The sequence below is a fragment of the Zophobas morio genome, unplaced genomic scaffold (genome assembly GCF_036711695.1).
Source record: "Zophobas morio isolate AGI-343-1 ecotype UQ-CSIRO unplaced genomic scaffold, CSIRO_AGI_Zmor_V1 ptg000005l, whole genome shotgun sequence".
NCBI classification, from domain to species: domain Eukaryota; kingdom Metazoa; phylum Arthropoda; class Insecta; order Coleoptera; family Tenebrionidae; genus Zophobas; species Zophobas morio.
The window spans coordinates 13,760,690-13,774,975 of record NW_026972110.1 but is presented as its reverse complement, the minus strand read 5'-3'; the positions used below and the strand labels follow the sequence as shown (position 1 = coordinate 13,774,975).

General features: G+C 32.8%; 1 protein-coding gene across 1 annotated transcript; it reads left to right on the top strand.

Moving 5' to 3' along the window:
• Window positions 1-9,062: 9,062 nt before the first annotated feature.
• Window positions 9,063-12,059, top strand: LOC135122827 (large ribosomal subunit protein uL4). The gene is made up of 6 exons (XM_064047275.1): window positions 9,063-9,147; window positions 9,493-9,673; window positions 9,920-10,290; window positions 10,703-11,073; window positions 11,253-11,395; window positions 11,897-12,059. Exons 1-6 carry the CDS (start codon window positions 9,145-9,147, stop codon window positions 11,968-11,970), a joined length of 1,143 nt encoding a protein of 380 aa, XP_063903345.1. The 5' UTR covers window positions 9,063-9,144; the 3' UTR covers window positions 11,971-12,059.
• Window positions 12,060-14,286: the final 2,227 nt, after the last annotated feature.

Below are 14,286 nucleotides of genomic sequence, written 5' to 3'. Positions count from 1 at the left end.
TTTCTCCATAAAAATCCCCACAGTTTGAAAGCTTTGGTTATAACAGTAAGGTAATGATTCTTGAAAGATAACGACGAGTCGAATAATACACCAAGATCTTTAACTTCATTAACGTGATCGATAACAGTATTATCCAGTACATAATCGAAATGTATTATAGTCTTCTTATTACAAAATGTAATAGAATGGCATTTGGTAGTATTTAAATGTAATTCATTAAGTGTACACCATGAACAAAAAGCATCCAAATCAGATTGAACAAGAAATGTATCTTGAATAGATCTAATGTAATCTGGCATCAGAGCTGTTCAGTACTTGAAGTAATACTTCAAGTACTTTAAGTATGTACTTCAAGTACTTTACTCGAAGTACTTTTATATTTAGGTATAGTTTCCTCAAACCTATAAGGCGTCTATGGCTTTGACGTTTAAAGTACTTTACAGCCGATCCTTCATAAAGCTTAGTAAATGTAAACCATGCCACGTGCCAGGGACGGCCGAGACGCAAAGGACCGGACTAAGAGTAATTTTGTTTTCAACGTTTCTTCCGTACCTTAATTATTTAATCATTATTCTGCACATTTGAAAATATTATTAAGATACTGAAAGCAAAAAACATAAAATCTTTAATAAGTACGATCGCAATCATAGAAAACTGGTCCACTAAATTTTTTGATAAATCAAATAATTTTGACGATGTCACCCTCCTTTGTTTCAAATCCAGAGGGTACATTCATATTGCTGTTATATTAAAAATAATACATGACTAGAGAGCGAAAAGTATGCAGCAAAATTTTGAGAAATATGATCATGTAATATGCATGAAATTTATGCAAATATGTTGTAACTTTATTAATATATGCAGAGATATGCAGTTGCATATCCTCCAAAAATTGAAAAGAAGTGTAATAACACAACTAAATTTATTTACAAATTATAAAAACAGCTTAATTTTTTTAATAAAAAATACATAGATAAATAAAATTTTTAAAAATTATTGTCCTACACTAAATAGTGACAAATAAATAAAAATTAATAATAATAGGCCATTTAATTAGTATTTTTGTAGCAATTTATTTTTAAATACTTTTCGAAATATTGTAGCAAAAAATTTTGTCGATGATCCGAAAACATATATTTGTAAATAGAAATGCAGTTTGTAGCAGAAGCTACAAAACACAGTGCCTTCTTGAAGAATAAATTCAGGAAAAGACCAGTACAGGGCACGGTTGATAAAACCGTTAATTGTTAATTTAGAAGAGTCGAGTGATGATGACAGTGACTATTTCGATCAATAAATAAGCAGTAGTAGTTAATAAGTAAATAGTTGTGCATGCCAAAATTCTCACTAATTTGCTGTAATAAAAAATGATTGAGTACAAAGTTACTGTGTTTTTACTTAAAATAAAAAAATCGAAAGGCGCAGTTGTCGGTAAATGCAAAACTCAGTCCTGCCTTGTGCTTTTACCAGAAAAGGTCTTTTCAGGTAGGTATCGGTGAGCGGGTTTAAGACATCCGGTTGTGACGGCCTATTGAATTATAATGGGAGTCAAATTGGTGTGAAGTCATAAACGCCTTATATGTTTGAGGGAACTCTACTTGGTACTTGGTACGTGGAGTATTTCTAAAATGTACTTGAGTTTAGTACTTGATTTTGTCAAGTACCTACTTTACTTCAAATACTTCACTCAGTACCTATTTTAAATACATACTCTTGAAGTACTTGAAGTATGAAAGTGGAAACTTCAAATACTTTAGTCTCTATTTTACGAAGTTTTCACATCTCAAAATAGAGTCTATTAAACACTTGAAGTTATTAATTCAATTATTTGCTTAGATGTATCTTTATAGTAAAATCGTGTTTGTTTCCTGTGAGGTTATATTTTGATGTGTGATTGTGGATATCTTATCCACAATACGACGTATATTTTGTAGGTACTTGCATAACGCAGATAGATAGGTAAGAAAATTAATAATAATAATAATAATGATTCTGTAGGGTAAGCGATGAAAAATGTTGCCTCTCCGGTGGGAATCGAACCGCACGTTTACCGTTTGCCGGGTGGGTGCCCTTACCACTAGACTACGGAGGAGCTTATCTTTTTTCGCTTACCACTACGTATTATTGTGTCGCCACAATTTATTTACCCAACAGAAAATCCACTTATAGGGTAAAACAATAAACAAAAAGGATGTGCGTGTGCTACAACCACGAATGTTAAATCATAAGTAATAAAAAAAAAAACAAGATAATTTCACAAAATGAAATAAATTGAATTGAACTAAACAACCGAAGTAGGACTTAAACTAAATGTTGCTAACCACTTAGGTAATATATCTTGAAATAAATCACAATCCGCCGACAAAGTATTTCCAATTGCACTCAACCTATAGACAGGAGACTTTAACTCCAGATTTGTCTTACAACGTGGGTAACAAAATACAGTCATATTCCTTGTCCCAGTTGAAGGTATACGAAAACTTAGGGATCCTAACAGAAAACTGCTGTCACATATATGTTATGTAAAAGTTGATACAATAATTTCAGATCTACGATCTTACGCCTATACTTAGTTCAATGATTCTATTTCGTACATAAATAAAAGTTCACATTGATTGAAACCCCTCGCAGGGAAAACCCCTGCTGTTAACTTGTACAAATACTTCAAGAATCGTCTTGTACAGGCGTAATTCACTTCATCCAGTATAAGTATAAAAAAGACCAATCGTCCAATCGATTTCATCAAGAAGTTGATATAGAAGCGGGAAATTAGCTTTTCTAAAATTATAAAGCATAGAGTGCCCAGACGGTTCAAAATTTCTGTATCGAGTATCAGAAACTGGAATTAGAATATTTAGAGCAAGATGAAATTTATCTTCGCGTACAATGGGGTTAATATCCTGTGTCACCACAGTATTAGTTATTTTTGAATAAACTAAATCTAAACAACCTACCCCGTGAGTTTAATATTTTATTATATTGAATAATTTTTAAGAATTCAGAAAACAGTCTACTAAATTGACTACCTAATTTTATAGGTTCCACACAGTGGCGGCTCGTGACCTAAAATTTTGGTGAGGCCACACCTTATGACGTAAAAATAGTTAAATACATATATATATATTTTATATCTGTAAATTACTCTACCCTGTCAGTTGAAAGTGATACCTGAGATTAAAAAAATTTCCACTTCCATTTTTCCCACACTTGGCGACTTACTTAAGAAATTTGGAATTGTAAGTTGGTTTTATACGTCAATACTAGAGGAAAATTTATTTTACCACGAATTCGGCGGTTTTTGATCACAGGAAATTTGAACATGAAAAAATATTAACAAAAATGCACCACATAATCAACTGTCCGGCAAGAACCGACGTGGAGGTGTAGAGTTTTCTTGCCAAGAAAGAAGGATAGGGCAGAATAGGAAACAAGAATGATAGCAAGTGGAAGGTTTAAAACAAAGGTAAATAAAAAATGTGGCAAAACAATAGTAATATAAGTAAAATGAAAACTTAATAAAAATTGTAGTTTTCGAACAACCGCTTCAAAACCGTGGTAAATAACAAAAAAAGATTTATAAATAATATAAACAATAACAATACTTATGGATTAATTTATCTTGTAGGTTGTATTTACTGAAATTATGTAGCAATTGAAATAAACCTTCAGAAGTTCGTCCAGAACTAACATCGGAAAACCCCATGAATCTTTCGACAATTTTACCGGAGATAACGTAACGAAAAATAACTGATAATTGCGATTTACAACTTATGTCAGTCGTTTCATCAATCTGCCAGGAAAAAAAAGAAGCTTCAAAAATTTGTTTGGTAATGTTCTTGTTTATGACAAAAGAAATTGATTCAGCTAACTCGTTCTAAATCATTTTTGAAGTACCGGAAAACACGGATTTATTCTCAGAATCTTTTTCCAAAAAATTTCCCATATAAGTGTCATATCTATTCAACAATGAAATTAATTCTTTGAAATTTCCGCGATTGAAAGACGTTTCTGACTCGTCATGTCCTCTAAAGGTAAGCTCTTGTGTGCATAAAAAAATAGCAACATCAATTAACCTTTTAATAATTTTCCTATTTTCGCGAACTTTGACATTAAAATTTTCTATTTCAATTTTGCGAGCAGAATCTAGAGTACTGGCAATATTCTGTTGGCCGAGAAGAACAAACCTGGAAGTAGATGATATGTGATCTTTACTTTTGGAATATTTTTCACTGGAACCTGGAACGCGACAAATTTTTCAAATCTGCATATCAAGTTTCTCACCAAACCGATTCTCCACTATTCGAGAATAAAATACATGGCCAACAGAAAAGTTTATTCACAGTTGTACTCCCAGCAAGCCAATCATATTTTGTATACCAATTGAGACTGAACACCCTGTTTTTTTGTTTTTCTCTTTGAATTAATGTTAAGTTTAGATCTGGACATGGACGTTTGCTTTACTTTACAAACAGTTTATCTTCGTATGTTAACTTATTGGAGAGACATTTATTCACGAGAAAGTTAATAACATTTGTATTTCGAACAGTGGAGATTACCTGAGGACCAGATGGGCCTGCGTCCATGTTCATTATTATTTAATTACAAATAAAATTAATCGGAGTATCCACAATCCACTCCTTAACCAAGTACCGAACTCTTTAACGACAACGACTGAAATTTAAAATTTATGCACTCTGCAAAATGCAAAACGCACGTGCATGTTGACCTATGATGTGGACTGAGCTGAGAAGGAGAACCAATCGGATAAGAGCTGCGGCCGGCCTCAAAACTATCTGTCCTAAAGCATTTGATTCCCATAATAAACGGAACCGCTAATACTGTGCGTTGTAAAAACATCGAGCCTCCTATTCCCACATTTTAATCAACCCGTGAGGCCGGCCTAAACGCATGAAAATACATGATTGGTTAGAATAACGCTGCGCCTTTATTTTGTGGTTGGCATAGAAAGTTCAGTTGTCGCGCTAATTTTAAATTACCCCGTACAAAAAAATCCATTTTTCATACCAGTGGAAGAAAAACATTTTTTATGATTATGTATGGTGAGGCCCTGCCTCACCTGCCTCACCTGACAAGCCGCCACTGGTTCCACACAAAACCTGGAAAATTAAAATCCCCAATTTTCAGAATTCTAGTAAAATGTACACATAATTCGCTAAATGAGTCCAAAAATACTTCATAATTAAAATAAGAAATATTAGGTGGAATGTACAAACAAAAAATATTAATTCTACCTCTATCTAAAATTAGGCCACAACCTACCACATCAATGCAAGGTACAATATGTGAAATAGAAGAAATATCAATTGGAACACTATACTGAAGTGATTTTTTATGACCAAAAGTACACCCCCACCTTTAGATAGACCAATTTCTGAAAACTTACGGTCGGATAACGAATATTTCCAAAATAGTGCTCCGTGACCATAAACAGGCTATATTTTTGGAACCACCACGTCGAGGTCTATATCCCTGAATTTTTTGAGAATTTTTAAACAACTTTTTCATAAATGAAATTTTTCACTACCTATGTATGCCAATTTCGGCCCATTTTTGACCATCTTCGAAATTAAACTAAATACATTTTCTCGTAGATTTTGGGCCGTAGAATTCACTTCAGGCCTCATTTCATCGATTACTTAAACCGTTTTTCTAAAATCAATCACCAATAATTGAACTATGCAAATTTTTAGAAATTTAAAAAAAATCGAATTTCACTCCGAATATCTCGAAAATATTGCTCGGTGACCCTAAACACGCTATATTTTTGGAATCATCACGTGAAGATCTACATCCCTGTCAGATCAGTCTTATTTTATCAATAAACTAGCCCCGCCCACCTACCCTCTATTTTCTTAGACAGGCGCGGATCCAGGGGGGGGGCAATGGGTGTAATTGCCCCCCCCTGACGCACGACCGAGGTACTTTATTTTGACCAATTTCAAAATTTTGAAATCGCATTTCATTTTGTAATTACAGTACAATCTCTATAATCCGAACTACGATTACCTGAACATCCAGTAATCCGAACAGAGGCTATTTGAAGTCGATGCCTCTTTAATCCGAATAAAAACTGTGCAATCCGAACTGAACTTGAAAACATGCACCTACTTGCAAAAATGACGCAAGATCTTTCTGCACATGTTGTATGGAATATTTTGAAATTTTTTAAAATTACGATATTTCAATGCACGGAATTAATTAACTAATTCTGGAAAAAAGGTTGAAGTTATCGAAGAAATGAGACCCGAAATCTATAAGAGAAAATATTTAGTTAAGTTTCGAAAATCGTCGAAAATGGGTCGAAATTTGTATGAGGAAAATTTCATTTTTGAAAAAGTTTCCTTAAAATTCTGAAAAAATTCAGGGATATATATCCCGACGTGCTGATTCCAAAAATATACCATGTTTATGGTAACGGAGCAATATTTTCAGAAAATTCGCTTTAAAATTCGACTTTTTCGAAATTTTTAAAAATTGCAATATTTCAACTGGACGATTCTGGAAAAATGGTTTAAGTTATTGAAGAAATGAAGCCAAAAGTGACTTCTGAGGCCCAAAATCTACAAGAAAACGTATTTAGTTAAATTTCCAAAATCTTCGAGAATGGGTCGAAATTTGCATCATGGAGGTAATACGAATACATAATGGAAAATGTCCTTTTTGAAAAATTCATCTAAAAATTCTGAAAAAATTCAGGGTATACATAGATCCCGTCGTGTTTATTCCAAAAAAATTGCGTGTTTATGGTCACGGAGTAATATTTTTTTAGAAAGTATCTATTATTATCCATTGTTGCTTAAGAATTCTTTAATTTTGTTTTATAAAATTTAGGTTTATTTCTTGAAATTTGTTTTCAGTTGTGTATGAAGTTGTTATTTCCCTTTCAGATTTTTGGGAAAATCGCTGATCCGAACAAATCGTTAATCCGAACACACCTTTTTCCCAATTAATTAGGATTATCGAGGTTTTACTGTACACTTATACGTGTAACGAAAACAACCAAATGTCACACATGTTATGTGAAAAAGAGTATACTAGCTAAAATTTTATAATTTTTTTTTGTTTAGAACGAATTTCTGGGAGGTAGGTAAAATCGCACAAAAATTGCCCCCCCCTAAACGAAATCCTGTATCCGCGCCTGTTCTTAGAGGGTATGCGATTTTCCAGAATCAGTCATATCAGTGACTATGTATTTAAACATCCATACTTACTGGTCTTATCTTAGCAAATACTAGTCCCGCCCACCAACAAACTAAAAAAAAGATGAGACAACATATTATCTGAATCGTTGACCGTTGAAAGTAAATAATATTCACTTGAAATGAAATATAGATGTAGAAAATAAATTAAATGAATGAATCAGCAAAAAATAACACATCGACGTTATATGTATTCTAACACTGTCAGTTATATCGGAAATGAAAACAACTCTTCTTTTTAATAAGTAAGTGTTCTATCCATTGAACAACAATTTAACAAAATAATGACAGCTTAGATTTTATCAGTGATTATATATAGTCACTGATTTTATGTTCAGTTTTTAAAAGTCCAAGTGGATCCATTACAAGTAGGTATGCAACCAACTTAATATTAATTATCCTATGTTCAGAGAAAAACAACCTCACGGTATATGTACTTATGTAAAAATTCGGACCCATTTTCGAAACAGAACTAAAAACATTTTCTTGTAGATTTCGGGCCGCATAAGTAGCGTTGCCCAATATCTGTTTTACGTTTTCATGTTTTTTCACAACTTATAGAATACAAAAATGCAGCTTTTTGTATCCGTCCATCGTATACATTATACAGGATGAATTACTAAGCACGCGTTCCTCGATATATTTCATCAGTTATTAGAAATATAAAAAAAATTAAAAGTAAAAGTTGTACGGTTCTTTGTGAACCATTCACTAACATTATTTTTAACTGTACCTACAGATCCGTGTCACAATATTTTGTGGAACGATAAATACAGGTATATACGCTGATATTTCATTTTTTTCAAACAGAACACTAAATCTTACTCTGTTTTTTGTTTTTTTGTTTATACATACATATGGACAAAATATAATTTCAAGCAAATAGGTCGATAACTTTGGAGATAATCTGTTTAATAAAATAGTCAACGAAGCAGACAGATAAAAGACAACGCACAACTTGCATCTTCGTTGTCTATGAGCTGTGATGTTATTACAATGCTTTCCTTAGTTATTCCAGGAGAAGTAAAAATCATTTGCCTTGGCAGACTTTTTTAGGAACTAATTTTTTAAAATACGTTTAGTTTCATTAAAACGAAAATAAGCTCTAATTTAATTTAATTTTATACGTATTTTCAGCTATTTTTTTCCTTTTTTAAATTCGCCTGAGTATTAGAAACCTTCAACTAGTTACATTGATGACAGAATTTAACACAAAAATTTTGTAGAAAAATGGATTTTAAAATTATGTGTGGCAAATTATTGTAATACGGTTAATGTCAAAACTTTACATAATAGGATAATTTAACCACATTTCCTGTAACAGTTTTATAGCATGTCCGGTACTAATACAGCATTCGAAATCTTACATTTGAAACTTAAACTGGTAGTTTCGTTGAAAATTATGTTCAAAAACTTCATAATCAAATTACAATCATATGATCATAAAATTAAAAATCATAATCAACTTCTGAAAGTTTTGCTTGTGTATTACTGAAACAGTAAATAATGTAAAAACTATAGCCCTTTTTTGTTAGATTTTCAAATTTATTTTTCAATTTGAATTTTGAATTATAGTTACAATGCAATGAATAGAATAAAATAAACAATAACCTGAATTTGCAGTTTTAAGTTACTGTATTCTAAATTGTCATAATATAAATATATTATTAACTTACGTTGTACTTGCTTGGTCAGTTTAACAATATGCGAACAAGAACAAACTGACAAAAAGAGAAAGTTTATTCGTAAACTTTCGTAGCTTCGTAAGCAGTTTCAATTTTCAAATTTACCGCCCGGTCCAGGAAGTCACAGCACGTCAAACCTTCTTTATCGACCGAGCACCATGAACTTCCTTTTTATATGGCGGACGTTGCGTTCGCTTGATGTGTGGGATAGGTGAAGAGTAGTTTAAGTTTTTAAGAAAATGGTAAGTGTTAATTTAAATTTTCAGTAACGAGTTTTGAAAACATTCATTACTCTACTTTCTCGTACATTTGTACTTGTAAAAAGAACGTACTTTTGTTAATTTTTGTGTAAATATGCTGTGACCACGTGTGCACAATTTCACATTTACTAAGTTATCGTAGTATTTAATTATTCGAAGTACGTTTTTCGAATTTCAAATGAGAATAAAGCGCGTTATGATGATTTGCTTTTGGTCCGTGTTTCTGAATACTACTGATTATGCCTATCAAAAGCTCTGACTTTCACATCTCCATTACTCAAAATATTGACATAGGCTTGTTCATTTTACAACGAAAGTGTTTTCCAGTCGTTAGCTACCGCACGCCCCTTGGTGAGCGTGTACAATGAGAAATCCGAAGAGATTAAAGAATATCCCATTGCTTTGCCCGCCGTCTTCAAAGCCCCAATCAGGCCCGATGTAGTCAACTTCGTGCACCAACAACTCTCCATGAACCATCGTCAAGCCTACTGCGTCAGCGACAAAGCTGGTAATTTTTAACACGTTGCATGGTGGCCCAACAACCTAAAATTGGAAACAAAAATGTTTCGTGAAACTAAAATCTTGAGTCAAAAAGAATTTGTTCACAGACACTTTCCATTTGACAGCGTTTTTATTTCATTTGATGAGAAAATGACCCAAGGGAGGGTAAATTCAAACAATATTTCACATTTTCAATCAATTTGGGTCATTGTGCGTTTTGAATAGTAAAGATTCTCATCGAAAACTTTTACAGGTCACCAGACTTCAGCTGAGTCCTGGGGTACAGGCCGTGCTGTGGCACGTATCCCACGTGTTCGCGGCGGCGGTACTCACCGCTCTGGCCAGGGTGCTTTTGGCAACATGTGTCGTGGGGGGCGCATGTTTGCTCCAACTAAACCATGGCGCCGTTGGCACAGACGGGTGAATGTCAACCAACGTCGGTACGCGCTGGCTTCGGCTGTGGCTGCTAGTGGAATACCCGCTTTGGTCTTGAGCAAGGGGCATGTTATCGATCAGGTGCCTGAGCTGCCTTTGGTTGTCTCAGACAAGGTCCAGGAGTTGACCAAAACCAAGCAAGCCGTGCAGTTTTTGAGACGCGTTAAGGCCTGGTCTGATATTCAAAAGGTAGGACAGTCTGAGTAAATTAAGACTTTGAAGAGAATTTTTATTTCCTGGACTTACGCTAACGCTAACTAAAATTTGATGCCTTCATCGCAAAAAGTTTGCCTAGTAAATGCGATTTAAAATATATAAAATAACATTTCAATACCTGTGGATTATGAATCTGTTTTGAATTTTTACCCTGAATTCGCAAAATCAATACCATGATGCTATATACAAAAATAGATTGTGACTGAGAGTTTAAGCTGATGCAGCTTCTTTTTTTTTAATGACGTTAAAATTTTGTGATGATATTCTACGTCCCAGCGTGCTGAATGCATTGATTGAACTTAACATAACATTCCTGATGGCATTATTTCACCAATATGTTGCTCAATTATGGAACGCATGCTATAATTTCTTCTGTTTTTAATAGGTTTACAAGAGTCAGCGTTTCCGTGCTGGCAAAGGTAAAATGCGTAACCGAAGACGCATCCAACGCCGAGGTCCTCTGGTGGTTTACCACAAGGACCAAGGATTACGTCGTGCATTCCGTAACATCCCAGGAATTGATTTAATTAGCGTCGAAAAATTAAATCTCTTGAAATTGGCCCCTGGCGGTCACGTTGGACGTTTCGTTATCTGGACTGAGACTGCTTTCCAGAGACTAGATAGATTGTTTGGAAGTTGGAAAGTTCCATCAGCTGAAAAGAAGGGTTATAATTTACCTCAACCCAAGATGTCTAATACTGATCTGGCGCGTCTTCTCAAAGCTGATGAAATTAAGAAAGTTCTGCGTGTACCACAGTATGTTTTATTTTTATTATTTTTAATTAGTCGTTTAAAAAATTTAATGATGATAACCCTTTAGAGCACTGGGTTATGATAATCAATGATTACCTGTTGACACCTGAGTATTACATGTTTTATTTAAAGTATGAGTTTGTTAGAATTTTGTTTCTAATTTGTTTGTATTATTTTTACAGAAAGAAGGTTGTTCGTCGTGTACGTCGTTTGAATCCATTGAGCAACACTAGAGCTATGTTGCGGCTTAATCCATATGCTGCCGTATTGAAGCGTAAGGCGATTCTTCAAACAAGAAAGCGTCTTCAGAAGAAGCCAGTTGCAAGTGAGTTGAGTACTAAGTTTTTGATTTAGCTGACTACATGTTAGTACGTTTGATATGAAATCTCGGGGGACCACCAGTTCAGTTCAATAAAGGGTTAAAGATATGTAGAATTTTATAACAAAAAAAAATTGAACTTAATTTAATGGCGGAAAAAGTTATATTTGTTTTTTAGTTGAGCGCATTGTGAATTTCTAGCAAGATTTAGGTGGTTGCAGTGAAGCAATTCTATATCATGCTTATCACCACGTTTGGTTATATTTTTGGTTTATTTTTTTCCAGTTAAATGCTAAAAATATGTGGTAAAAATCTACATAGTGTTAAATAAAATTGTCCTCTGAAACATTTGTAGTAAAAAAAGTTGGTATTAATGATGACTTGCTTTTGGTCCGTGTTTATGATACAGTAGTGATTTTGTTTCAAAAGCTCTGATCATCTTAACTAAAAGCACATGTTTTTTCGTGCAATGAAAATTTACTAATGTCTATGTGTTTTTTTTTTAAGAGGTGGCAGCAGAGAAGGCCAAGGCTCCTGAAAAAAAGAAGACCCCAACAAAGAAGACGCCAACAAAGAAATAAAGGGATTAGTTTAAGTTCTTATGTAATTTTATATATGGACTAAATAATCCTTGTTTATTTGTAATTAAAAAATAAATAAGTTGTGAAAAGATTTGATTTTTTTGTTACACATGCGTCCTTCATAAACCACTATTTAAATTTAATCTGTCCACCACAAAGATTTTTTAAATTGGTGGCAATGACCATTTACGTCATCGTTAAAGTGTGAACAGTTGAATTCACGGCTTCCACAGACTCACTTTTTTTACAATTTTTTTTAAATCACTTGTCACTTTTTCTCTGGAAAATCTTTTTGGTTATCGATTTACAAATGTATTTATTTTTTCTCGTTTAACGAAGACGTATTTTAAATCCATTGATCCCCAATTAATAAAAAAAAATACGCTTTGGAATATTTTTGTAAACTGTGAGACATTAAATGGATATTATCTCAGGTAACGCTGTAGACGAGTACAGGTTATTAAAATATACCAACATTAGAAAAGATTGATAGAATTGACGATTATTGGCGACCATTTTTTGAAAAGGCGGAGAAGAATATCGAGAAATACAAAAATGTAAAAAGCATTTTTTTAGCAGCATGTTGCTTAAGTCATGAGAATGCTTCCGTGGAAAGGGAATTTAGCCGTTCGAAATTAATAAATATTAACTGAAGAAAAAACCAATATGTTGGTGATCACTTTAAATGCGAGGCTAACTATCGCAGATGCTTTAAAGTATTTCGACAATAGGCCAGAGACTATAACAAACGAACTCCTAACAGGTCAAACTGGAAGGCATTATCAAGATTATTTGGACGCGGAAAAACTGAAAAAAAAAAGGAGCGGATCCAGCAAAAAGAAAAAGCCGAAAAAAAATAGCTGCCGAATTACAAGCGCTTGCAAAAGAATCGAAAAAGACTGCAAGAAATAGATGAAACGATGGTTCAGGAAAAAGAAATTAAAACTCAAAAGGAAAAATGTACCGATAAGAGGGTAATATTAGACTAAGAGCTGCCTTGGCGGCAAATAACACCTTGGAAGCACGAATTGCGCAGGCCCTTATTGACGGAGCCTTGATTTTTAGAACATTTAAAAATTGTCATATTTCATATTGCCGATTTTGAAAAAACATTTTTTCGAAGAAATAAAGCTTTTAAAACTTCTTCAGGTCGAAATCAATACAAAGAGATTCTAAAAGTTCTGGAGGTTTAAATCAACAAAAAAATATTCTTTTAGTAATTTTCGACGGCGTTTAGAGAAAAGTCAAACATGTCAGACATACATGAGAAGTTATCAAAATTGAGGAATTAAAAATTGAAGGATTACAAAAATTGAAGGATTACAAACTGAATGATTAAAAATTCAAAGATTAATCATTGAAGAATTAAAAATTGAAAACTCGAAAAATTGTACTTAAATCAAAAAATTGCAAAATCTAAAAATGGAAAAATGACATAAATGAAAAAGTTCTAAAATCAAATGATTAAAAGATTAAAAACTCCAAAGTCGTAGAATCGAAAAAGTGAAAATTTTAAAAAATTATAGTCATTACTTCTATTAGATACATATTTGAAATGAAAACAAAAAAAAGTGCGAATGAAAAATTACAAATTGAAAACTCGAAATATTTAAAATTCAAAAATGTTTCCAAATTCAAAGAAATCAACAAAACACGTAATTATAGTTTATAAATCTCTATGAACCTGACTAAGATTTTCGAAATTAGACGGTTTGAAAATTTGGTTCTTAAAACATTTCAAAAATTGACACTATTGTCGATTTTGAAAAAAAGGTAAAATTTTCGAAGAAGTGAAGCCTTTTTAAAAGTTCTGGAGGCTTAAATCAACAAAAAAATATTCTTTTGGTAATTTTGACGGTGTTTGGAGAAAACACAAAAATTTCATGCTAACTTGAGGTTCTCGAATAATTAAGCTTTTAGAAAAGTTGCCAAAAATGCACAAAATAATTCTGAGTTATAAATCTCTAGAGTTGACTAAGATTTTCTAAAAATTCGGTTTCAAAATTTGTTTTTTAGAACAGGAAGAACGCGAAAGTGAAAAAAGACTCAATTTTAGAAAAAAGGAACAGTACAGTCGCTTTCAACTGTTTTAATAAAGAAATCAAACCGCCTCCTTGAAAGAAAAAAATAATGTTTTTTTTAAATCAAAAAACTTTTTGTTTTGATAATAAAATAATCAAAACTTCATATTTTTAATTTTTGTTCTATTTGTGAGAAGATTTACGTTTTGCTTGTTTTATATATGTAACAAAATTTTTATCTGAATTGTAACACTCACTTTTTTTACTATTTTCCCAGCGGAACTCACTTTTTTCA

Bases quoted from the DNA above. Each gene is read 5' to 3' on its own strand.
- LOC135122827 (XM_064047275.1), top strand. The intron at 9,674-9,919 runs GTAATTTTTAAC...AAACTTTTACAG, and splicing joins CTGCGTCAGCGACAAAGCTG to GTCACCAGACTTCAGCTGAG. The intron at 10,291-10,702 runs GTAGGACAGTCT...TGTTTTTAATAG, and splicing joins CCTGGTCTGATATTCAAAAG to GTTTACAAGAGTCAGCGTTT.